Below are 27,854 nucleotides of genomic sequence, written 5' to 3'. Positions count from 1 at the left end.
CAAATGCCGAAAGTTCGGGTTTGGATGGACTCGAGCGTGCTCCAGGTTCGCTCATCTCTATTTATGTGTCACTAATCATTTGACGGCTCTGTCCTCTTCAAGAGACAGATTTCATTAACTCTTTGTGCTGCCTGTAACCTTCTAATGTGGCCTCAATTTACATCAATAAATAGTCCCAATAAGTGAGACACAGGCGTTGCTCAGACTGGTATCATTCATTTCTCCATTAAGAATCCCATGACTTCACTGACATCCGGCAGATGCATGACATGCAGCGTAATGACCTATGAAGTAATAACATGCTTCCTTCCTTCTATTGCCTGTATAAAACCTCTGGCTTGTTTTTCCCTTCCCTATAAAGAGCAGCACTAGGATCCAGGGGACATCAGGCAGTAAGTGAGCTGTCTGCTGAGCTCCACCCACATCCCCATCACATTGAAGCTTTCACCCTTTGCTGCACTCCAGAATCATCTATTTATTTCCCCTTTCTTGGATGTGGCGGTCCTGCTATGTGTATGTGCTCCCTGGTGAATGCTGATCGCCTGTGCTGACGTCTCAGAGCTGGAGCCTGCTGCACAGGGATGGCAGGATCCTCTTATTGTGCTGCTGGGAAGGAATGCACACAGTCTGCTGCTGCTGCTGCAGTCATACAAGAAAGCTTGTCCCTGCTGCACACTGGAAATCTAATTCTTACTTCCTCCCTATACTTTGAGCTGTAGACTATTATTGCTGCACTGCTTGCAGATACCACACATCAACCATGCTACATAGACCTTCCTGATCTCAATGCAGAGCTTAAGTTTTGTTGCTGATTCTATTTTGCTGACAAAACAAAACAAAATAATACACTGCAATCTAATAATATTAATGCCCCCCTTGTCATCACATCAGCAGCAGCAGCAACAGGGAAGCCTTAATTCCCATGCAACACCAGCCTCTCCTCTGCCTTGTGTGGTGAGTATACAATATGCTTCTACTTCTTGGGGTTGGTGTATCTCAAGAATTCTGTTTGATCTTGTTTGTTGCTAGAAAATCATTAAGATTAGACACCGGCTAGTGGATGCTGTTTTTTTTTTTTAATTACTATATGGTCGTTTTTGATGTCTGAATAGTGTTTGTGTTTTATGGTGAAGCAATCATTTGCCATGGCTGACAAAAGTTCATATTGCTCAATATCATAAATAAATGATAAAAAGGAAACCGAGTATACGGAAGGTTTACAGTACATGAGTATGACCACACAGCAGATTTTTTGCAGATATCTGTGTGAATGCAACCAAAATACTACTATTCACGTGAATGGAAGTGATATTTTTTTTTTGTTTAATAAATTTTTACAGCCATCAAGTTTGACTGCCAGGAATTTTTCTGGGTTATGAAAAACTTCTCTGTGGCCATAAAATGTAAATGACAACAAACTTTGGTGTACTGTATACTCCAGATTTGTGTATGTTTGTGCCTGCTGCCTTATGGACAACTACCAGATCTATCTCCAAAACTTCCCAGTTACAGGTCCTCTGTAAGGAGTGACCCTGGGATCTGTGAATATATATATATATATATATATATATATATATATATAAGCTTCCAGCCTAAAGGACTAAAGGGCAGGACTTTTATGTGCAAGCAATACTGCCTACTGATCAGTCTATCAGTGAAATCAATTAGATTTTATGTAGAGTGACCTGCCATTGCATAACTCAGGAATTATGTCTAATAAATACAGTAAGGTGAATAGTAACCAACACCTTAGGCTATAAAATAGTAATTACAAAAGACATACAAAAGAAATAGGTAGTTTCTAGCACTTTGAATATTAATCTTTATTATATTTACATTAAAATAGGTTACAGCTTGTGGGTACACCATGTTTACGATTCAAACAAATAAGAGCAAATGTACTAATCTTAGCGTGAAATGTATCTAAACTTTTAGGTTATGTTCACACACAGTAAAGTAATACCAAATTACGGCTGTAATTTTGAAGTAAAAATGAGGCTGTATTTTCAATGCATACGCTCCATGTACGTCAATGGGAAATTGTCCGCAGTGTACACACAGTATAGAATAAGGGCTGTAACTATGACCATACAAATATTGAACATGCTCAATCTTTACAAATCTTTTTTTACCTCTTTTTACTCAAAATTACGGCTGTATTATGTTATTATTTTGCTGCACATGAACATAGCCTCATGCAACTTGTGATATGTCACAGTGATACATCTGAAGTTCTGATTGGTTGGAGTCCAGGGGGATGAGATCCTCACTGATCATTATAAGGAAAAGACAGATACATATTTTTTTCTCTTCATTTCTTCTCTTCTTTCCTAAGAAAGCGAAGTTTACAGAGTATGGGTGGGTTTACACTACAGAATCCACATGGATAAGTTCCAGCGGATTTCATCGCTCGTACCCTGCCCATCCCAAAGACTCAGTTCTATGGGCAGGCAAATTCCGCCATCCACCGAAAGAATTGACATGTCGGACAGCAGAATCCGTCCATGCATAGAATGGTGGCTATGGCACGGGCGGATAGGCGCACTGCTATGAGTGAGTATGAGCGACAGAATCCGCTGGAAATTATCTGCGTGGATTCGGTATTGTCAACCCACCCTAGTGTAACAATTGGTGGGGGACTCTGCACCTTCACTATTCACAACTTATGACATGTTACTATAATATGTCAGAACTTGTATGAAAGTTAAGGCTCACTTTAAACTTAAAATAGTCTGATGCCAGTTTCAGACAAACGTAATGTGGATGCATCTATGATGCTTTTAGCTTACTAGACCTGTAGTTGCAATAATGCTTCTTATTTATGCTCATCTGAAACTGGCCTAGGGATGTGCCAAAGTTTACAGGGGCTCACATTGGCATGTAAACTTTATTAACTTTTTATACCATCTGGAGAACTTGTGTTAAACTGCAGCCGTCTAGTTGTTGCAAATTCCAATCAGACCAGGACAACTAAAGCTATACACACAGAATACACTCCGGTCTGGGATTCCATTCGGCCACACTCAAAACTGACATGTCAATTTTGTGCGGCTGCTATTCATTGAATAGCAGCCGCAAGAAATTGACAGTGCAGACAATGTATAGTACGTCCCCAGCCGTACTTTACATTGTCTGCAATGGTAAATTGGAACGTGGACACCCCTGAATGTGCCCGCATTCCAATTCAAAAGAAATTGAGTTCATCTGGATGGTACTGTTACTTTATTTATATATTAATAAAAGTAGGTGCATGTTTACCCATTGTACAAAGTACAAAGATGCTTAGGATGGTTCACACACGCCCAGGAAAATGCACGGTTTGTAGCCAGATGTTAACTGGAAGTGAGTAGGAAAATACAAAACTGCATACCTACAATGTTGTTCCTTCATTTGCCATGATTTTCTGCCATTTTTTTATTTTAGTTTAATTAGTATAAGTTAGTATAAGCATTTAATTCCCTGTGTTTTGTGATTCTTTCATTATGTGATTTCAGGATTTTTGTTCCAAATGTAAAAATAAATAAAAAGAAGTTTTTTTGTTTTTTTAAACCACTTAAGGACACTTGACATACTGGTACATCATAGGAGCCTGTCACTTAAGAACCTATGACGTACGCCAGGTCCTCGCTATAAGTAACTGGGTCCTCACTGTTAAAGACGGGCTGCCGCGATCGCATCTAAAACAGTGACTCCTGTCATTGTCCGTTTGGAACCCCTAAAGCATGACTGTTTTTACTGACTGCCGGAAGTCTCTTACCTTCCTCCCAGAAGTCTGCCACAGCAAGCGAACTCACCAAAAGTTTCAGGCAGTCCTCGAGCTGCACCTACCTTCTCCAGGCAGTGGGATTTAAGTGCTGATTATTTGGGTTTCAGCAAGTTCGCTCATCTCTAGGGCTCATCCATTATGGGAATTGTAGTCTTGCAACAGGTTGTGCACCACTGGTATTAAAGGGGTTATCCAGCGAAAATCTTTTTCTTTCCAGTCAACTGATATCAGAAAGTTATAAAGATTTGTAATTTACTTCTATCAAAAAATCTCAAGTCTTCCCATACTTATTAGCTGCTGTATGTCATGCAGGAAATGTTGTTTTATTTTCAGTCTGACACAGTGATCTCTGCTGACATCTCTGGCCGAGACAGGAACTCTGTCTCTCTTTTCTATGAATCCCTATAGTAAACCTCTCCTGCTCTGGACAGTTCCTGTATTGGTCAGAGATGTCAGCAGAGAGCACTGTGTCAGACTGAAAATAAAACAACATTTCCTGCAGGACATACAGCAGCTAATAACTATGGGAAGACTTGAGATTTTTTTAATAGACGTTAACTACAAATCTATATAACTTTCTGACACCAGTTGATTTGAAAGAAAGATTTTCACTGGACAACCCCTTTAAGTGTTGCAGCATTGTGTCATTTATAAGATTGGACAAGGCTTGAATACTTTCCCTTACAGAATGGGGGACATGCAGATATACTGTACAGACCCATGTACATAGGGAAAAGGGCAAAGTGCTCACACGTGTGGCTTCATTGGTCAACTTATAAGCAGGGCCAAGAGTGTGGAATGGACAGTGTTTCTGATATAGCTATCCTCTTCTATCAGCCACACATCTGTGTATCAGGAGCTGGGTGGCTGACAATGATAAAAGTACAGGGCTCCACAAATGATCCTGTGATTGCCAAAGCGCCTCTGCCTATATGATGGTGAAGCCCTATAATAGGCCTATATATGGAGCACCTATCCAACAGACTGGTGCTCGTATCGTGCATACTGTAGGTCTGCCAATACAGCTACTACAGTATAGGAAGGACAAAAAAAAGGCCTCCACCTTCCAGTTACTCCCACTATTCGAACAAGAGTGTAAAGGTTTTTTTTATTGTAAAGTATCTACAACAAAACAAATTTAAATATGTAACAGAAGTTATTTATACCTTTTTACTTACATATTATATATTAAAAGGTTGTAACTCCTTTCATCTTGGGCATGGTACTCGATTTGCCTGCATTGCTAACTAAAAGAATACCAATCTCTGAGTTTTGTTGAATGTTAATGGATATTCAGGGTAAGGAGATAAATGGTTTTCTATATCTCTAGTTACCTGCAGGACCAACAAAATATCACATAACAGGAGGTACCGACCATTATAAAATGTTATTGTCCCTTTTAGAGTGCTTGTAATTTCAATAGTAAGTTAGCATGTTGTAGTTTATCTTGTACATCTGACCAATGAATCTATGTAACTTGTCATTCTGTTCCCAAGTAGAAAAAATAAGACATTCTTTTAACATTCTTGAATGCTAAAACAAGTTTTACTGTTCTGTTAGCTACTTTTTTTTTTTTTTTTTCATTCTGGGCTGAAGCATGTATAGTAAATTAGTCATCTCTGCCCTTGGCTTTTGTGTTACAAGTTGTGCAGATATTTAGCTTATGGCTATGCCTTACTGAACGGACATGGGCTGTATGATAGCAGAACAATAGACTCAAGTGAGTGTTTATGTTTTGTTTTTTTTTCCACTTTTTTTGTAGCTCACTATTTTATAAACACTTCTATATTGAATAGCTGTTAGAAATGAACTTGCTGCATTGCTTCATACAACAGTGCCATAAAGAAATTGGGCTGCTTTGGAAGGCAGTAAGAATAGAAAAGTATTTTTTTTTCTGTAACCTTTTTCTTCTTTCTTGATGCTAAGCTATTTATTTTGGAAAGTTTACAGTTTCTATATAACCCCTTCAAGACAGAGCCCTTTGATGCACAGATGTCCGGCTCAAATTAATGCAATGTTCCTCCCCGCCTTCTAGAGCCATAGCGCTTTTATTTTTCCACTTACGCCATGATCTCTAGTTTTTATTAATATCATATTGATGTAAAAGAAAAATTTTGATTGCTTTTTATAAAAAAATTTCTGATATATAATTTAAAAAAAATCTGCAATCCTGGTGTTTTTTTTTTAATTTTATTTTTTTTCATTTTACGCCATTCACCGTACGGGAACAATAATGTAATATATTAATAGATCTGACAATTCTGCACGCTACAATATATAATATGTTTATTTACTTTAAATATTTTTATAATGGGCAAGAAAGTAAATTAAACTTTAATGGGGGGGTTATAAGTTTTTTTTTAAAATACTTTTAAAAACTTTATTACACTTTTTCACTTCAAAACATGCAATCAATAGATTGCATATACTGATCTATGCTATGCTATAGCATATATATATATATATATACATGCATGCAAGTGCTCAAACCATGTAACAGGGCTTAAATGGTTAATACAACCAATAGGAAGTAATAAGAACAGGGGGGTTGACCAGTACGCCTATCACACGTCCCCAGCCACAAACCTGTGAACCAGCAATGGATCCATTGCATCAGTGCTCTATCATTTTGGTCTGCTATAGAATGTAGAATACCGAGCTGGGATCAGCGTCATTCTGAAGCTGAGGCCCGGCCAGGTAAGGAGAAGGGATCCCCCCTCCACGATTGTCCCACTAGACCACCATGGAGAGGCTATGGCGGGCATTTAAATGCAGCTGTTATGTTTGAAAGCTGCATTTGAATGTCCTTATTAGCAGGCACTAATAGCCGCAATCCCGGGCTGCAGAAAGCAGCCAGGATTGCGGCGGTTCAGAAGGGGGTTGTAGCGCGCCACCTCTCTGAACTCTCTTAACAGCACCATGATGTTTGAGATACGTCATGGGTCATTAAGGGGTTGAAGGGTTAAAGGAAATATGTCACTTTTTATTTTACTGATTAGAATCAAATACTTAAAAATATTATTTTTTAATCTGTTTTTATTTTCTGAGTATAACTTTTTGTACATTATTATGGGGGGGGGCTGCCAACTTGCCTCAGCTATTTATATTCACTTTTAGTGACATGTTTGTCGGCAAGCCTCATGGACAGAGATGACAATTGATAACGTCTGTCCCCTTGGAATGAATGTGAAACATTACTAAGCATACTCTGTGACCTTTGAAGAGGTCATTCCACAGGGAGCTGCTATTGTCTCCTGTATCTACTGGTGTCACCTGTGGCTGCAATGCTGTATCACTTTACTGCAGCCTCCTTTTTATTACCACAGACGTAACAGGAAGTCTCAGCTTAAGATCATAATACATGGCACAATTTCCCAGGGGAAGCAAGTGCCAATCTGTCAGTTCAAAGCTTGCCTCCCTCTCATTTCCTGCTAACTACCTTTGCTATTTCACACAAAGACAGTGAGCAGGGAGGAGTTTGAGGATCGATTATTTTTTTTTTTTTTAGATCTATTGACCCATTAAAGTCAGTGGCAGAGTGACGAACAGCAGATCTTCGCTGCAACATGTTGAAATATCACGATCGTGACCTTTCACATGTCCTATTACACTAAACTATTAATAGCCTGAACGATTGGTTATCGGCCAAGTAAGGCTGATAATCATTTAGTAGTTTTAGACTCAGTGGTGAGAATGAAAACTGCAAGATTTGAGGATTATTTTATAATTTAGATAGAAAAATTACATTTTCTGATGACACATTCCCTTTAAGAAAGTGCACTGTCTAATGTGTATCTAGGGATATAAAAAAAACCAATAGAGTTGTCATACTGACATTTTGTCATTCCAACCTACCTACCCATTATTTTAAATAAGACTACCAAACAGATAATGTGTATCCCTTAAATACTCTTTACACAGGCCAGTTATTGTTAAAGGGGTATTCCACTCAAACATAACTTGATATGTTGCTGCCCATGGTGAGACTAACAATTCATCCTATACTTGTTATTATCTATTCAGTTTCCTTCTCTTAGTTCTCAGCTGCTGCTTTCTGCTGAAAAGACAAAAAATTGTGTGGGAGCCTTTCTGCCTGTCTTTCTGTCTGCCCCCCTCCTTCTGAGAGAGCTGATATAAACAAGTCCCTGGCAGGCTTTAACTGCAACATTGTAGCTTCTTTGTAATGCTGGGAGGCTTAATCTGGAGTCAAGTTGCTAATAAACTCACTGTGATTATCCCTCCCAGCATTACAAAGAAGCTACAGTGTTGCTGATAAAGCCAATCAGGGACTTGTTTACATCATCTGTACCAGAAGGGTGGGGGAAGGGTGAGGAGAGACAGAGGAACAATCAATTGGCCGATAATTGGCCTGTGTAAAAGGGCCAGCAATCAGCTGACGAAAGAGCAAATGCCCACTTGGCGCCGGATTGAATCTTTTGTGCCGCCACTAAAATCAATATCGGTTGCACATCTGTCTTAACAGTGTTATGTGTGGCCAAAAACAATGCATTTAAATAGCCGACACAGGGATCATTCATGTGGCCCAGCTGTACCTTTAATTGCGCCACTGCCACACATTGGGATGCATAAAAAAAAGCTTTTAGAGCAACGGTAGAATGACTAAAGAAATTCTTCAAAAATATTGAGTAAAAAAAAATTCCTGATATCTGATCTTTAAAGTATATCCAGAGGTTGCCAGAGGTTTTCATCAGAGGGGGCCTAGGTACTGAGCATTCATTTTAGCCATCTGTGGGGGGTGTCATCGCCTGGTCTCCCACTGATTAAAAATTCTGGCATGTCGCTAAGATATGTCAGCTTTTCAAGTTAAGTTTTTTTTTTCCTAGTTTTTTTTAAAAGGGGTTGTCTAGCAAAAATCTTTTCTTTCAAATAAATTGGTTTCAGAAAGATATATAGATTTGTAATTTACTTCTATTTTAAAATCTCAAGTCATACCGTACTCAGCTGCTCTATATCCTGCAGGAAATTTTGTTTTCTTTTCAATCTGACAAAGTGCTCTCTGCTGCCACCTTTGTCCAAGACAGGAATTGTCCAGAACAGCAGCAAATTCCCAAAGAAAACCTCTCCTGCTCTGGACAGTTCCTGTCTCGGACATAGATGTCAGCAGAGAGCACCGTGTCAGACTGAAAAGAAAACATTTCCTGCAGGACATACAGCAGCTGATTAGTATGGGAAGACTTGAGATTTTTTAAATAGAAGTAAATTACAAATCTATAGAACTTTCTCAAACCAGTTGATTTGAAAGAAAGAGATTTAACTCAAAAACCCATTTAACTCTAGGTACCCGTTAATCCAACACCTGCCTACTTAGTTCCATTTTTCCCCACTAATGCACTGTCTATATATGGATGTTTCTTATGAATCTGGCATAGGATAAAGCCCTCTTACACCGCCTGATTATCTTTAATGTGCATTCTTAGAAATGCTTTGCCATCTACTCCCTCCTTTACGTTCCTTACAATCAGCCCATGTAAAAGGGCCAGCGATCATCAGATGAGTGAGAAAATGTCCGCTTGTCGGGTGATTTGATTTTTGTGCAGCCAGTAAAATCATTGTTATCAGCCATATGTTTATCTAAACAAATGATAACAGTTGATAATATTTTATTTAAAGTACCACCTGAATAATACAGCGATCACAATGATTTGTGCTGTGTTAAGGCACTGCAAGTACATTTGGCCCATGTAAAATGGCCCATAAACACAGTGGCAGGATGAACATGCAATATTTTCCAACACATAGTAGACAAGCGGTATATAATACTTGCGTCTTCTTTTTTATGTTATACAATGGGGAAGTTAGCAGGAAGCAGGGGACAGATAGAATGGAGTATGCCATTGATGCATGAAAACAAATAATTTCAAAGGTTAATAAACTCCTGTCAGTGTTACTGTATTATGCTGCCTTGTTCAAGCAAGAAAATCTCCCGAAACTCATTCTGCACTAACTATGTGATTTTTTTTTTAAAACAATTATATAGCATTTAAATGTTCTGTCCCTTGGATGCTTTGGTATGATCCCAGGGTAATCAATATATTGAGTGCCTTGCCTCTCCTTGGCTCATACATCACCTCGTTGTTGCTTATTTAATTTTCATTAGCAGACTTCTAATTGAAGTACAAGCTGGAATCCATTTTCCATCCTTTGTATAAATTACATTTATCTGTTATTTGATGTCTGAAAGGCCCGGTATAGAATTATTTTACTGATCTCAGATTCCATATCATTACAAAGATACAAAATAGAAAAAAAAGTTATTTGTTGTTGAGCACATTTTAGATGATTAGAATTTCTGTATATCTCAGTAGCGTTTGTCGGTTGTATGTAATGTAATTCAGATTGAAGAACAGTGGAGCCAAAGTCCTGATGAAATTTCTCTAGTTTATCAGGGTCAATTGTCTCTGAGGCATTTTGCATTTCTAATCAATATGCCAAAGGAGTGTTTCTAGTAACTCTTCGAAATCTCCTGAAAGTAGAAGGGTCTTTCCTATTCATGTGTAGGTTTCCGGTGTGTTTCCAGCAGGTCTGCACATCTCCACTTTGTTTTGTTCCTACAGTGGGCAAATGAGGAAGAGTCAGGTCTCTATGTTATCCATTGAAAGAGATGACATTTTAATTCCCTTGCATATTGGAAGAAAAAGATCTGAAAAGTTTCTTTTTAAATAATGGCCGTTATTTCCCATTAAATGTGTGTTTTTAATCCATTCCTGATTTTGTTTGCTGAATACTGACTAAAATACTGCGCAAAAATACTGTGTGGGAACATAACCTTAGGCTATTTTCGGACATAGTACTTCACTAAGTATTTTGGTCAGTATCTTTTCTAACCAAAACCAGGAGCTGGTTGAAAACACAGACTAGGCTCCCACAATGTATTTTTTGGCAGTTTGAGGCCTAAGGTCTAAGGTCAACCTGAGAAGACAGGGATACTAGGATAGCAATTCTGGATCAAAACGCTAGGTCAAGAAACACTTTGAGTACAAGGCAGGGAACACATGTATGGGGAAGATACTTATGGGGCCTTAAGTCCCAGCCCCACGACATATCAGACAGCTGACTGGCGGTGCTTGCTGCCTGCCGGTAATAACAATAGAAAACACCTATTGCCTATTGACAAGGGGTGGTGAAGCAGTCGTAAGGGATTCCATCGGTGCGCTCCCTGCACCTAGCCAGACCATTGGAAATCTGGGAATTGATTAATTTAAGACCAATGAACAGATACGTCTGTCTTTATAAAATCCCCTGTTATTCTTTTGGGGGTGGGGTGTCTTAGTAAGCTTTTTTTTTTACTTTTACTTTTTTTTACTTTACTTTTTTTCTAAGGAGACTTTAAGGGTGCGTTCACACGTACAGGATCGGCAGCAGATCTGCAGCGGACACCATCAAGTCCGCTGCAAGACGGTATGTGTGAAGCTACCCTAAAGCGGCACTATCAACAGGTTCAGCCCAATGAACCTACTGATATGCCGCAGAAGTTCTTTACCTTTACAAAGCTGCTAATGATTCCTCTCTTCTCCCCTGCAGTTTGTAGATGGCCCCTAATCACCCCTATGCTAATCAGGGGCTTAGGAGCATTTGGGACATCGAGCACCAGCTCAGCCTGCCCATTATGCCCCTTCCGTGCTGCCCCTCCCATGCCATGAATATGCATAGTGGGAAACCTTTAAACACCTGGTGATTGTGTTGCTATGTAATGCACTTTACAGTATAACTGACATATATTTACTCTATAGGTTAGTCTGAATACAGTGATATGCATTTTACATAGCTTTTCTAATGTTTTACCATATTTGTTTAAATGAGACAAAATTGATCTTGGATGATTGGATTTCTTACACTGATTTCTGCTATGCTATAGCACAGCATAGCATTGATCAGTGTAATCTGCGATCATTGCATTGAGCCTGCCAGACTGCCAATCTGACTGCCAGGAGGAGGGTAAAAGATCTCCGACAGTCAGATAGAACGATCGGAACCCCCGCAGTCACACTGGCAGGGGTCCTGATCGGCATAAAGCAGCCAGTCCCCGCATGCTTTGAAGTGAGCACTTCAAAGCACTGCCAGACTCCATGACGTATGGGTACGGCATGGGTCCTTAAGTGACAGGATTCTATGATGTACCCGTACGGCATGAGTCCTTAAGGGGTTAAAATTATCAATAGTATTTCTTACACTCACATAATTTTATAATTAAAACCACGAACAAGGAACTGCTTATGTATTTTAAACATGTGGTTTTGGTTATTCTAGCTTCTTCCAAATGATGTCAGAGGGAAAAAAGGCCACACACCCAGAGCTATGTAAAAGTGTGTATACATAAACACTGCCATCGGCCAATGGGCAATTATATGCCAATGATGATCAAAGTTCGCTGCAGAGCTTGAACTTTAAAAATCATTGAAATGTTATTTAATAATATTTATGGCTGTTATTATAAAATGCCTTAGCATGGTGGTTTGGAATAAAAAAAACTGTCCTGGCTTTTACTGAGGAGTCTTTCCCCAGCAAATATGTTAAGTATGTTTAGTACTTTAACAGGAATTTAGGTTACAGTGGTTAGGTGAAAAAAAAACCAACAACTATACTTATGACTCCTTGTCCACCGCACAACATACGGTAAAGGGTGGGTATAGCGTTTTTTGTTGTTGTCGTTTCTCTCTTAGGGCTCGGCCACACTAGCCTTTTTACATGAAACTGATGGATCCATTCATTTTTTGTAAACGGATAGCCAAAAATGTTAGTGTATCTATTTATTTTAGTAAAATTAGAAGAAGCTTGCCATCCATTTGCTTCCGTTGTCATCCGTTTGTAATTCTGTTTGTGTCCGTTTTTCACAGTTTTTTTCAGCTCCTCCCCTTCCTTCCCAGAAGAACTTCCTGTCTTCTCCCCTCTTCTGCGAATGCTCCAACTAGAAAACTGAATGGGACGGAAACTTGAACAACGGACACAAACTGTTTAACCGTTTCGATCCGTCACCATTGACTATCATTATAAAAAAAAAAAACGATTGCATCAATCCGTTTAAGTTCCGTTTTTGAAAATGGAAAAAAAAAATACTGCAAACACAATTTTTTCGTCCATTCATAAAAACGGAACTTGAACGGATTGCATGCTAACGGAGCATTATTTGGTCAAACGGAGCACAATAAAATGTCATTGAAACCTATGGGGATTATAACGTATCCGACAATATCCGTTTTGCTTTATCTAAAACGGAAAAGGATGACGGAATGGTGCCGAAAGGACGAACGCTAATTTGAACGTAGCCTTAATCTCTGCCCCTTAAAAATTATAGGTCTACAATTGCACTTATATAACCTAGATTTTATTTTACTGATTAGAGACAGATATTATAAGTTTATAACTTTTCTCTAATCTGTTTTCTGACTGTCTTTGTTTTTATTTCATTTTTTTATACATTGTTATGGGGGCTGCCATTTTCCCTAAGCAGCTTTCAACAGCATTTAGTGTTATGCTTTACAACAATCCTCATGGACATTGACAAACATTAAAAAAGGTTTATTCCACAGGGAGCCGCTATTGTCTTCTACTGGTGCTATCTATATACTGGTGTCATCTGTCTCTGAAAGGCTAAGTTCACACAAAGTATCTTTTCTATTAATCACGGCCGTTGTTGCCCATTTGCAACAACGGCTGTGATTAATAGAAAAGATACATTGCACTGCAGTCAATAGGATCCGGGCTGGAGTGTATACACATAGGGGGAGATTTATCAAACATGATGTAAAGTGAAACTGGCTCAGTTGCCCCTAGCAACCGATCAGCTGGGTTAACCTGGCCTAATTCTGTACATATCACTTTACAGACACCTACTCTTATCACAAGAGACGGAACAGGAAGTCACGGTTAGGGTCCTGTTACATGGAGCGATTTTTAACAATTAACGACTAACCATAAACAATCGCAAACGCAATTGTTTATCGTTAACCTGAAATCGTTCACCATATTACACCAAACGATAATCATTCATTATGATCGTTATTGCGATCATTACTATGATCATTTATTCCTTCTGATCCCAGCAAAACAATTAACAATGTGCAATTGCAGTGAACGATTAGAGAAGAAATGTGGAACTTTAGGGCACAAATGTGGAATTTCAGCAAACGATTAGCGAACGATTAATGATAATTTTAGGTTCAGATCTAAATCAATGATCAACGACATACGAATGATTTTTCGATCGCTGTCTGCAATTACACAGAACAATTATCGTTTAAATTCGAACAATATAACGATTGTTCGCACGATAATCGTCTTGTGTAATAGGGCCTTTAGTTTTAGACCTAGTGGTGAAAGTTAAAACTGCAGTATTTTAGATTTTTTTTTTTTATAATATAGATAATAAAATGGAAAATTACAATATAGTGCTTTTCAAGCACTAGAATTAGAAAAAAAAAATCACCATTCTTAAAAAAGTTTATCAAACAAACTAAATTTAATTAAAAAGTTAACTATAGGTCATATTCTGATGGCACTTTCCCTTTAAACGTTAATGTTAGCCTTAAATAATTTAGTTAAAGCGTAACTGTCATTTCAGGGTAATTTTTCTGAAAACATTAAATATCAACAGTACAAGCGATTTTAAGAAACTCTGTAAGGGTGCGTTCACACCTACAGGATCTGCAGCAGATCTGCAGCAGATTTGATGCTGTGTTCAGTTATTTAAATGAAATCTGCTGCAGAAAATCAGCTGCAGATCCTGTAGGTGTGAACGCACCATAATAGATTTTATGTACTAAAAATGTTTCCTTCTGTACTGAAAAAGCAATCTCCCAGCCTTCCCCCTCACATCAAATGAAGCAGGATTTCTGTCTCCATTATGTGTCTATGGAGAGGGGAGGAGCTGTTAGGAGTGACTGAGCACAGAGGATTCCTGCAAAGCACAACACCCTGCAATCTTCTCTCAGTAAGTTCATAGATAAGCACTGACCTTTCTGACCAGGCTCGGACTGGGCCACCGGGGGGCCGGGGAAACCCCCGGTGGGCCCCGAGCTGGAGTGGGCCCCGCCCCCCTGTCAGGGGACACAGGGCTGAAGACTGCAACCATGTGGTCTCCAGCCAGCAAGCCCAGCCGGGGCCCCGTGCTCCCGGGGGGCCCACTCAGGTGCCGCACCTATCTTTTTAACTGGAATCGATCGCAACAATCGCTTCCAGTTAAATGTAGTGTGCTGATTGACAGCGCGAGAAGCCATAGGCTTCCCGCCCTGTCAATCACTCTTGTGACCGCAAGCATCTCCGCTCCCGCCCCCGACAGATCCGCAGCATCCTGGGGAAGTCCCAGGCAGCACGTCGCTTCTGAGTTCAGTGTGCGCTGCGGCGGCTGGGACTTCCGTCTGGGAGCGTGTACCGGAAGTCTCAGCCACCGCGGCGCACACAGAGCTCAGAGGCGACGTGCTGCTCGGGACTTCAACAGGATGCGGCTGATCTGTCGTGAAGAGAGAAGACACCCGCAACCGACGGGGGAGCGTGTTGTAAGGTGAGTTGTTTTTGTTTATTTTTAGGGGGACAACAGGAGGGGGCTATATGGGGGATGGACAACAGGAGGGGGCTATATTGGGGTGAACAACAGAAGGGGGGCTATATGGGGGATGGACAACAGGAGGGGGCTATATAGGGGATGGACAACAGGAGGGGGCTATATTGGGGTGAACAACAGAAGGGGGGCTATATGGGGGATGGGCAACATAAGGGGCTATATAGGGGATGGACAACAGAAGGGGGGCTATATGGGGGATGGACAACAGAAGGTGGGCTATATGGGGGATGGACAACAGGAGGGGGCTATATAGGGGGATGGACAACAGAAGGGGGGCTATATGGGGGATGGACAACAGAAGGGGGGCTATATGGGGGATGGACAACAGGAGGGGGCTATATGGGGTATGGACAACAGGAGGGGGCTATATTGGGGTGAACAACAGAAGGGGGGCTATATTGGGGTGAACAACAGAAGGGGGCTATATGGGGGATGGACAACAGGAGGGGGCTATATAGGGGTTGGACAACAGGAGGGGGCTATATGGGGGATGGACAACAGGAGGGGGCTATATGGGGGATGGACAACAGAAGGGGGCTATATAGGGGGTGGACAACAGAAGGGGGCTATATAGGGGGTGGACAACAGAAGGGGGCTATATGGGGGATTAACAACAGAAGGGGGGCTATATAGAGGGATTAACAACAGAAGGGGGCTATTTAGGGGGGTAAACAACAGAAGGGGGCTATATAGGGTGAACAACAGAAGGGGGCTCTATAGGGGGGTGAACAACAGAAGGGGGCTAAATAGGGGGGTGAACAACAGAAGGGGGCTATAAAGGGGGATGGACAACAGAAGGGGGCTATATAGGGGGATGGACAACAGAAGGGGCTATATAGGGGGGTAAACAACAGAAGGGGGCTATATAGGGGGGTGAATAACAGAAGGGGGCTATATAGGGGGATGGAAACAGAAGGGGGCTAAATAGGGGTGTGAATAACAGAAGGGGGCTATATAGGGGGGTGAACAACAGAAGGGGGCTATATAGGGGGGTGAACAACAAAAGGGGTCTGTTTAGGGGGATGGACAACATAAGGGGGCCATATAGGAGGATGGACAACATAAGGGGCTATATAGGGGGATTGACAACAGAAGGGGGCTATATAGGGGGATGGACAACATAAGGGGGCTGTATAGGGGGATGGACAACAAAAGGGGGCTATCTACAGTATATGTATATAAAAGGGCATGCACAGAGGGGGTCATATACTATTGGGCAGTGATAGGGAACCTTGGCTCTCCAGCTAATGCAAAACTACAGTTTTAGCTTTGGCTGTCCAGGCATGATGGGAGTTGTAGTTTTGCAACAGCTGGAGAGCCAAGGTTCCCTACCCCTTGTATAGGGGATGCACAGAGGTTGTCATCTACTATAGGGGGACTGCGCATAGGGGGATTTCTACTATAGTAGATGCACATGGGGCCATCTATATGGAAGACTGAACAAGGGACCAGTAAAGGGGCCAATACAGATGTGCAGTGTGTAGAGAGATGAGGATGGTGCCAGAGTGTGAAGCCTAATATGTCTGTCTGGCAGATTCTGTGGATTCGTGGCTCGGAGAAGTTCTAATAGCCCAGGGCAGATGGAGAAGAAAATGAAAAGCGAAGAACTCCGATCAGAGAAGACGTCTCCTGTGAGTCACCTGATGTAACTGCAGTGTAATGTATATAGTGTATAGAGCCTGTGTAGAGCTGGGTCTGCCTCTATATGACTGGATGAGGTGATAGTGGTCTGTGTACAGAGGATTTTATTCAGTAGCAGTGGTGACGGTGTAAGTCAGTATGTGGTGGTACTAGTCAGTAGTAGCGGCGGTAATATTTCCCCCTTGTATACTGGTAATATTGGTCATAGTATACCGGATTTGGTCAGCACCAGTATAGCGGTAATATGTATGGTGATACTATTTCCCTCCTATATACTGGTATTATTGGTAATATCAGTCTTGGTATACAGGATCTGGTCAGTAACAGTATGGCGGTAATATGTGTGGGGATATTTGCTCTTTATATACTGGTGTTATTGGTAGCTGTATGACTTTTGTATCTGTATAAAGTGTTATGCAAAGAAACCTGTCTTATAGCCAATTGCACAGGGCAATTATAGGTAACAAAAGCTCCTAGGAAGCCCCATGTAAAAGTGTCAGAGATCAGCTGACACGCAAATGCCCGCTAGTCGGCTGATTTGATCTTTTGTGCGGCTGTATAAATCATTGTTGTTGGCCGCACATCTCTGTGCATTCCTGCCCTGCTGATTAGCAATCGTTTGCAGCCCTACGCTGCCCCATATCACACCGTGTTAATGGACCCTTATTAATGTTACCATAGATAAGTATAGTGGCTGAAGGGTGGGCCCCAAGAATGATTTCCCCTGGTGGGCCCAAGCACTCCAGTCCGACACTGTTTCTGACACCTGAATTTAGCGTTTTAGGTGCCCAGAGAGTCTACAAACAGCTGACCTTCATGTCACCTCTTCCTGCTCCCTCATCTCCCTCAGCCCCTCCCCCCTTCATAGGCTTACAATGGAGAGAGCAGAACCCGTCTTCACTGGCTTCTCTGTAATGAAGACGTGTTTGCCTGATAATGCACAGATAAAAAGTCAGGGGGGGAGGCTGGGAAATTGCTTCTTGAGTACAGAAGGAGGCTTTTTTTGCTGATGAAACCTATTACAGAGTTTCTTAAAATCGCTTATACTACTGATTTCTGCAATAAAAAAAACATGACAGTTACGCTTTAAGACTTTTCCTTGAGACTTTTATGATGACAGGTACACTTTAATGTTTGAACATTTAATCTAGTAACAGGTTTACCAAGACGTTCTTTTTGATATATAGAGCCAAATGGACTGTTAATGCATGGCTTTTTACATATAGCCAACTGTATCAGACTGTGGAATTAAATCAGTCATTTGGTAAAGTACTTAGCACTACTCATAGTGATAGAAATGTTCACTTACTTAGAAATCCTTAAAGTGTAAAGATATATTTTGGCTGGGGTTAAGTTTGGCAGTACATCTTATTGCTGTTTTATTTATGAAAGTCTTGGCGTAGAATTTTAGACATTCATCTCAATATGTTAGTTTAAAAAACCTTTTCATATAAGTTTGTGACGTAAAGGGGTACTCAGGAGAGTAATGATTTTACTTTTATTTTATTTTTTAAATGTTGCTTTACTAAAGTTATATTACTTTGTTATAGTATAATTTCATTAAAATAAATGCCTTTTTGTTTTTTACATTTAGATATCATTTTACATTGAGTGCCTGTAGTACAGGCCCCTCTGCTGCCACCAATGTTTGTGTCACTCCCTGGCCCTTCACCCCTGCTGTAATCCACTATATCTCTCTGTAAGCGGCAGCCTCTACAGGACAAGTGGTTATTATTATCACTGCTCGCTTTGTAGAGCCACTGGCAGAACAAACAGTCATAGGAAACACCATTCACTATGCAGTGGAAAAAAAATAAATAATAAAATACATTTTTATATAGTTTTATTAAAAAATAATGCAACTGTATAAAAACAGTGTATTAAAAAAATCATTACTCCTTAAATAAGTTAGCAGTTATTAAAATGACTTCTTGAAGTGTGCTAAACATATTATATATATATGTTTTTCTTTACTTTTTGATTCATTGCCTATCCTATTTGATAAATGTGCTGCTATCACCCCATGACTCTACCAATCAGCTATTCATCAGAGCCACTGCATCTGCAATACACAGTGAATGAAACTGAAATCATATGGCTTCATATATGGCAGCTTAGCTTCTGCTGAATGGAGACTGAGCTGCAGTAACCCAGCAAGGTTAGTACTAGAGATGAGCGCGCATGCTCATGCAAGCTTGGTACTCGTTCGAGTATTAGGGTACTCGATGGTACTCGTTACTCGGAAGAGCATCTTGCGATACACGAGACAATGGCATCTTCCTCTTCCTGCATGTTTGGCGGCTTTTTCTCAGCCAATCATCATGCAGGAGAGTCTTTGGGAGCTTGTAGCATCACGTGGAAACCCTATATGTCGATAGCAGTGATTGGCTGAGCCAGATCAGATGACCGAGGCATATAAGATCCAGATCCCGCGATGCTCGCTTCAGATGCAGGCTGGATGAGCTTAGGGAGAGAGCTGCTGTCTGTCAGGGAGAGTGTTAGGGTGGGGAAAATAGTGTCTGTTAGGCGGGAATCATCCACAAAGAACCCAACAGACCTAAGGGCTACAACTAAATTTTTTTTGGCCTCCTCTTGGCTGCTGGCTGGGACTTGTAATGCAGCTACCGCCATCTTGGCTGCACACTATGCAGAGCGACTGGTGCCAGAAAGGGGACAGCACGTGGTCCACATAGACCCCAAAGAAATTGCCCAAAGTCCTCTCAGTACTCATTTTTTTCTGCTGCTGCACCCTGGCTTGCTGGGACCTGTAGTGCAGCTACACCTATCCTGGCTGTGCAGTGTGCTCTAAAACAAACAGCACCTGGTACACACAGACTCCATAGACTACACCAAAAGTCCTCCCAGTTGCACCTAGTTGTGTGCTTTCCTAACATGTGCCAGCACATGTACCTTGCCCATCTTGATCTGGGTCAGCAATATTGTATTGACGGCCACCACCCGGCTGTTGCCCATAATTTGGCGTACTTTGGACTGGAGTGGATTTGTTCCAGCCTTAGTGACTTTTGAACTAAAGTCATTAATTAAAGGAGTACTCCATCAAAAACAAATTTGTTTAAAATCAACTAGTTTCAGAAAGTTATACAGATTTGTAAATGACTTCTATTTAAAAATCAGAAAATGTTGGCCCACATTTACTAAAACTAAGTGCAAACATAGACTAGACAACGTTCAAACATGCCAGATTGATCAGACTCTCTTGCACTTAAAGACTGTCTAGTTTTTTTTGGGTGCAAAGTTTACACTAGCTATTTCTTGGCTTGAAGTCCGCGAGAATTTTCAGCCAGATTCAAATGCATTTTTTTTTTTTTTTGCAAAGTTGACCATGACCTCTTTTTGCTTAAACCATTTAAGTGATGGAGAAGTGTCTACAATGTACAATAAATATGGAGAAAAGTCCAGTGCATCACTTTTTTCAGCCAAAATGCTGGTGAAGGCACATTAGTAAATCTGTGCCACTGTGTCAGACTGGAAAGAAAACTTGACTAGAAGTCATTTACAAATCTGTATAACTTTCTGAAACCAGTTGATATGAGATTTTTTTTTTTTTTACTAGAGTACCCCTTTAATAAATATGCTGTGAGATTGAAAGGCAACTATAACAAGACATATAACAAATAACGCTTAAGTGGCAACAAACATGAGAGGTAACACATAGTCGCATATTTTTGAGCAATGAAGCGATTCCTCTAAAATCTATGACTTTACACAATCTATGAATCCACAGGTGTACAGCAATGATAATTTCCCCAAGTATCCTTTTCTAATTATTGCAATTAAAATTTTATCTACTCCAGGGGCATCCTTCTTGAGCTTAACCCACTAGAACGAGCAAAGATTAACTGAGACAAACTCAATAAGTACACTGGAAGTTATACAGATCCATGGTATCTTGAGTTAGCCTACCATATTGGTTTTTATGCTTTAGAAGTATAATTACAATTTAAACATTATTTAATTTAAAGGCTATGTTCACACATCATATTTCGGTAAGTATTTTTTTCAACCAAAACCAGTAGTGAGTTGAATACACAGAAAGGCCATGACCATACATAATCATCTTTTGGCCATTTGGCAGACTTTCTTTTGAATGGCTGTCATTTCCTGGCCAAATAACGTACTTTGAAATAACGGATGGTATTTGGCTGGAAAAAAAAAATGCAGGGAACCGGCCATAAAAAGATGTTGTGGGGTCATGGCCAAACAGTGCAAATACTTCTATTACATTTTGCTCTGTCAGTTCCACTCCTGATTTTTGGCAGCAAGTACTGATAAAAATACTAACCAAAATACAATGTATAAATATACCCTAAGGGTCCTTTTACACTAACTGACCCAGGGATGTGCAAGGAAGCAATTTACACAGCACAATGTATCGAACAGCCAGGCTTCATGAACCATGCCAACATCTTTGTGCAGCTAGAGTATTTACAGAAGGAAAACTGACAGCATGGATATGCATATATCCTTGCTTCCAGTTTCCAGATGCTCATGACATCAGCTGTGTATACTTACCATCAGCACTGCTGTGATCCAGCGTTTTCACCTTCTCCATAACTGTGTCACAGATGCGTCCTGCTCCCATCCTGCTCTTTGTTCACTGTAACTCCTGCCCCTGCTTCTCCGGCTGTCACAGACTTGGAGAGCTTGTGTGAAGCAGGATACATGTGACACTGATGGTATGTATTCACTTCTGGTGTGATCGGCATCTGGAGACTAGCAGCATATATGCATATCCGGGCTGCCAGTTTCCCTTTTCCTACCGGCCGCTTATGTCCTGATTACAGTGGAAGATGTGCGGCCAATAATGATAAAATGTGAAGTGAGCTCTAAATAGGTGATCAGCTGAGGATTTTTTTTTACGATTGGTTCAGACCTTGGCTAATTGCTAGAATGAGCTGGAAGAAAAGCCCTTCTCTCACCATCCTCTGTCCATGGAACTAGATATGAGACTGTTCCATATGCTATGAGACCATTTTGGTCACGTAATACACAGTCGAGAGAGAATGTGCTTAGTGCGCAATTCTCCCGACTCTGTCTAGCAACGAGTTAGTGTTCTGACCCTAACCAGTTAAAACATTACTACATATCAAAAAAAAAATTTAAAATGACAGTGCCCATTAAAACACTATTTTGAAAATTATCAGCACAGAGTCTTGGATGAGACAACTCTAATGTTCAGTGGTGGAGATTTATATAATATTTATAGCATCTAAGTATGAGAATCCAGCTCTGTGTTAAAGCTGATTACCTCATTACAACATTATAGAATTAGTACAAATCAATGTATATGCATTATTTGTAGAGGCCTTATAGTATTATAGTAATACTACTACTATTTCTCTTTTAAAGCATGCATATTTGGTAATGTTTGGCATTCTTTCATGACACGTTGTTTCTCTTCTCAGGACATGGAGTTAAAGATGGGAAATTGAAACAACAAACAGAACTGGAAAAGCAGATGTTATATTTCTGAGATTATCTCTGCGTCAACAACATAAAGGATAAAACAGCAAAGAAGAGCAGTATTTAGCTAATATAACAAGGCAAATCCAGAAAAAATGAAAAGCTTTTCTTCAACGTGTCAGGCTTTTTAATTGCTGACAACAGAAAAATGAATTAATAGCACAAAGCCCTTTTCACGTTTGCTTTTTGGCAGTCACTCAAGACACGACTCAAAACACAAAGCAAATGTGCCAGTTGTACTCAACAGTTATTTAAGTGAGCAAGTATGTATACACTTCACAAAGACTCAGTATGCTACTATTGTACTGCTCCCGCTTATAGCAAAGTATCCATAGCAATCACAGATTTTTAAAATCTATAACCTGCACCATGTATATGTCTTATTATATTACAGTACTGCAAACATAATCATTACACTCAAAGGAAAGCCATCAAATAGATGGAATAATTGTAACTAAGATATTCTGAATGTACAAAGTCTCTGATATGATTTTACCAATATATTTTAAAGGGAATTATTCAAATATCAAAAGACTTCAAAGGATACCTAAAACCCTAGAAGAGAGTAGAAAGACGTCTCATTGATTTATAGCCAAATGGAACATGGCTCTAAATGTTGCAGGACAGTCTTTTTTTGCGATGTTTTTTATTTTTCTGTCGCCTGTCTGTTGTAGCAATTATACCGATGACTGGATGGCACTTAAAGGGGATATCAGCCCTTATAACAGATTATTTCATGTTACTGCTGGTGTAAAGCAGAAAAGTAATCCTTCACATCCAAGATTATATTTTGATGGTGCAGATGTTCCGGGATTGAGGCAGAAGTCTCACACTACTCACATACACTTATTTAGAGCGATTAGAAATGCTGTTAACAAGATGCTGGCTAATCCATCTTACTACTTGCCCCCTCTAAAGCATGCTGACTTTGCAGCTAAATGGAATGAGATTTATGGGAACAATTTGCCTCCATTGGCTTTATATTGCTTGCTGTTTCCAGATGATAAAACTGCATTCACCTTTGCACTGGAATATATGGACAGGATGGTGAATTACAAAGACTGGCTGGTTCAAAATGCACCTGGTGATGAGGTACCACCAGCGCACTCTTTGACGGGATTTGCAACAGCTTTTGATTTTTTATACCGTTTTCTTGACAATGATAGAAGACAAAAGTATTTGGAAAAAATTGAGACTGTCAGTGATGAAATGTATGAATGGTCCAAAGTTCGTGCATGGGGAAAACAATTCCTCCACAACCACCAAACCACTAATATGCTTGCACTGCTTATCGGAGCACTCGTTGTTGAAGAGCACAATGCAAAACAAGCTAATATATGGAAACAAACTGTTGTTGATGTGCTGGAAAAAACAATGTTCCTCCTAAATCATGTTGTGGATGGCTCTCTCGATGAAGGAGTTGCCTATGGTAGCTACACAGCAAAATCAATTACACAATATGTTTTTTTAGCAAAACGTCATTTTGGTATGAATCATTTTGACAACAACTGGCTGAGGATGCACTTCTGGTTTTACTATTCTACGTTGTTGCCAGGATATCAGAGAACAATTGGAATTGCAGATTCTAATTACAATTGGTTTTATGGACCCGAAAGCCAGTTAGTATTTCTGGATTCGTTCATATTGAAGAATGGAGCTGGAAACTGGTTGGCCAGTCAGATCAGAAAACACAGACCAAAAGATGGACCAATGGTACAGTCCACAGCACAGAGGTGGAGTACACTTCACACAGAGTATTTGTGGTATAATCCTGAATTTACCCCCCATCCGCCAGTTGATCATGGCACACCAAAAATGCATGTGTTTCCTAATTGGGGAGTTGTAACATATGGTGCTGGTTTGTCCAACACTCAAACCAACACATTTGTTTCATTTAAGTCTGGAAAGCTTGGTGGTCGAGCAGTATATGACATTGTTCATTTTCAGCCATATTCCTGGGTAGATGGGTGGAGAAGTTTTAATCCCGGTCATGAACATCCTGATCAAAATTCGTTCACCTTTGCTCCTAATGGACAGGTTTTTGTTTCAGAGGCACTCTATGGACCAAAACTGAGTCATTTAAATAATGTTTTAGTTTTTGCTCCTTCTCCTACAAGTCAGTGCAATAAACCATGGGAAGGTCAACTTGGCGAATGCTCACAGTGGCTAAAGTGGACAGCAAATGACACCGGAGATGCAGCTGGTGAGGTTATTACAGCAAGTCAACAAGGGGAGACAATGTTTGTATGTGGTGAAGCAGTGTCTGCCTACTCGTCTTCCATGAAATTAAAAAGTGTTTACCGTTGCTTGCTGCTTTTAAATCACCAGACACTGCTTATAGTCGATCACATTGAAAAGCATGAAGATTCTCCACTGTCCTTAGTCAGTGCCTTTTTTCATAATTTAGATATAGATTTTAAGTATGTTCCATTTAGGTTTCTTAATAAATTTAATGGTGCTATGATGGATATATGGGATGCACATTACAAAATGATTTGGGTAGACCAAAATGGTAATAGTCCTGTAGGTAGTATTCAGGAAGCTGAGCAGACAGCGGAATTCAAAAAGCGTTGGACACAATTTGTAAATGTCACCTTTCAGTTAAACCAAAAAATGTCAAGGATAGCTTATGTATTTAATGGACCGTACGTTAATGTTTCAGATTTGAAATTCCTAGACAGTAACAACCATGGTGTCAAAATATCTGTTAAAGTTAACAATACAGAAAATTTTGTGTCTATAGTAACAGACTATAATGATCTTGAGGTAAGATTCAACTTTCTTGGCTTTGGAGGGTATGGGAAGTTAGAAGATCAGAATAGAATAGTTCGATTTGGCTTGGGCACTGAGCATATTAAGAAAACAACTAAATCAATTAATATGAATGTTTTTCACTTTGGGCTCAGATTCAATTTGGTTATCGGCTTAATATTGTGTGCAGGCTTGGGCATTTTAGTATTTCATTGGAGATTCTATATTCCCTTTGGTAAGTTGATGCGTTGGATCCTTGTATTAATTATAACCCTGTGGGTTTTTGAATTTATCGATGTATGGACAGCATGCACTCAGCCTATTTGTACAAAGTGGAGTAGTGAGGGAGCCGATACAGAAAGTAGTAAGAAAAGTGAAGTCCATTCTGATCTACCCATTGTAGTAATTACATCTTTACCAGGTTCGGGAGCTGAGATTTTAAAGCAACTCTTTTTTAACACTTCAGATTTTGTTTATATCAAGGTTCCTACAGTTTACATTGACATTCCAGAGGCAGAATACAAAATTGATTCATTTGTGGATCCATGTGAATGGAGTAGCTCTGATGTTGTGGATGGACATTTTAAACTTATCCAGGGTTGGCTTCAATCATTGCTCCAGAACACAAAACTTCATTTACAGAATATTGATTTGCAAGGACCCTTAAAGCCTAAACTTTTTCACCATTTACCAGTTACCAAGGATAAAAAAAAACGCTATAAAAGACGAGACCCATTTTTTGAACAAAGAACCAGATACAAAGGATATTATGACAGAGATGCTGACTATGTTAGACAACTTCGCAAACATTTAACATTGTTTCCCAAAGCTCAGCCAGTGCTCGGCTTAAGCAGTGGTAGCTGGACTTTAAAGCTTCCATTCATTGAAAAAATTATTGGACCTCAGTTAAGAGCATTATTTATTGTAAGAGACCCACGTGCTTGGGCCTATTCCATGTTATATAAAAGCAGTCCAAGTTTGTTTTCCTTAAGGAACGTTGACCAGCGTTTATCAACAATGTTCAGAGATGAAGAAAAGCAGAAATGTAGGTCAAATGCCGGCTATGCTCCGGAATATGAGTCATCGAAAGAAGAGCTTACTAATCGTAAATCACACGCTCTGACAAAACTTACCCATGTTTGGCTAGCCAATACTGCAGCAGCCATCCGAATAAATAACGATTTAGAATCAAAAAGTTACCTTCTGGTTAAATTTGAGGACATTGTAAATTTTCCTGAAGAAACAACACAAAAAATATATAGCTTTTTTGGCATTCCTCTATCTCCTGCAAGTTTAAATCAAATAATGTTCGCAAGTTACACTAACTTATTTTATTTACCCCATGAAGGGGAAATTTCCCCGGCAAATATAAACACATGGAAGATAAATATGCCTAGAGAAGATATTGCCCTGATTGAGGAGATATGCTGGACACAAATGAATAAACTTGGATATGCAAGATTTAGAGAGTAATATGAGACTAAGCCAAATATCATTGAGTATTGATTTTGTAAATAATAGTCCCTATGTGCTGCAGGTCAGCAATCTTTTGCACTAAATACTCTATCTCAATATTCCTTATGCTCCACAATCAGAATAAAGAAATATATTGTTTATTCTTGAATATTGTCATAATAGAAATATGGAAAGATTATGTAAATGTGCATTTTAAGTACTATAAAAATTTAATTTCATAAACCTTTTTTCTTTTTGAATCTGTATTGTTACTTTCACTTTTACTGATCCCACTGTTCAGACATGCATTGAAGTACCACTGAACCTGCTGGTGGAGAAAAGTGTTGGGTCTGATGGATATTTACTGACGACCCTTTTATTCTCAAGGAATAAGCCGGGAGTCTGGGTTTGGCTTACTCCTGCATTTTTGAAGTGTCTGTGCTATTCTATCCAGTAATAAATAGGAACCCCCTGATGCAGAACATCTATACAGAAACCAGAAACAAATTATTTTGCCACTGTGAAGGGATGGGGTTCAATGGGTACATTTCCAATATAAGGCAGATATCCTGACACATATCACAAATGCACATCAAAGACATAGTATGTATGTGTAAACAGAAGGTTGAGCACCTATTTTAGTCATGCTTAATTCTGGACACCTGCTTTCTAGCATGTTTGTCTGTGCGGGAGGACTGAGCTAACTGGGAAACAGAAGGAGGTATTTTTTAACTGAAATTTTTGAACTAAAAAGTGTGCAACTTTTCGGTGGGTTTTCACTGCCTTGGTACATTTATTATATTTACATTTACTATAATTTCTGCAAGCTAATAAAGCCTTCCCTTCACACCCACCCTTCATGGAACCCTGCACTCTCTGACAGTGCTCTGACATGTCTAAGGGGCCTATTCTACGGGAGCGATAATCGTCCAAATCGGCCCCGTTCGGCCGATAATCGCTCGGTGGAATAGAGAAAACGATCAGCCCATAGATGTAGGGCGAAGTGATGTCATTGCCGCACGTCATGGGAGAGGGCGGTCTATTTCTCTGTGCCAAGACCAGGCTGTTCCCACTCTGCTGAAATGTGTCAATGATTCATTGACACAAAATAGCACCAATCTGTCAGAACAGGGGCGACTGTTAAGGGAAAAGCCTGACTTTCATGATTTCATAGAAACA

General features: G+C 40.0%; 1 protein-coding gene across 2 annotated transcripts; it reads left to right on the top strand.

Moving 5' to 3' along the window:
• The first annotated feature begins 371 nt into the window (after positions 1-371).
• Positions 372-26,884, top strand: DSEL (dermatan sulfate epimerase like). 2 transcript variants are annotated; one of them, XM_069957835.1, is made up of 2 exons: positions 372-954; positions 22,412-26,884. In XM_069957835.1, exon 2 carries the CDS (start codon positions 23,073-23,075, stop codon positions 26,691-26,693), a length of 3,621 nt encoding a protein of 1,206 aa, XP_069813936.1. In that variant the 5' UTR covers positions 372-954; positions 22,412-23,072; the 3' UTR covers positions 26,694-26,884. The 2 variants fall into 2 exon arrangements, with proteins under 2 accessions (XP_069813936.1, XP_069813937.1); XM_069957836.1 differs by lacking the exon at positions 372-954 and adding an exon at positions 5,440-5,486.
• Positions 26,885-27,854: the final 970 nt, after the last annotated feature.

The sequence above is a fragment of the Dendropsophus ebraccatus genome, chromosome 2 (genome assembly GCF_027789765.1).
Source record: "Dendropsophus ebraccatus isolate aDenEbr1 chromosome 2, aDenEbr1.pat, whole genome shotgun sequence".
Lineage (NCBI taxonomy): Eukaryota > Metazoa > Chordata > Amphibia > Anura > Hylidae > Dendropsophus > Dendropsophus ebraccatus.
The sequence above is the reverse complement of the archived record's forward strand: the minus strand, read 5'-3'. Positions and strand labels throughout refer to the sequence as shown.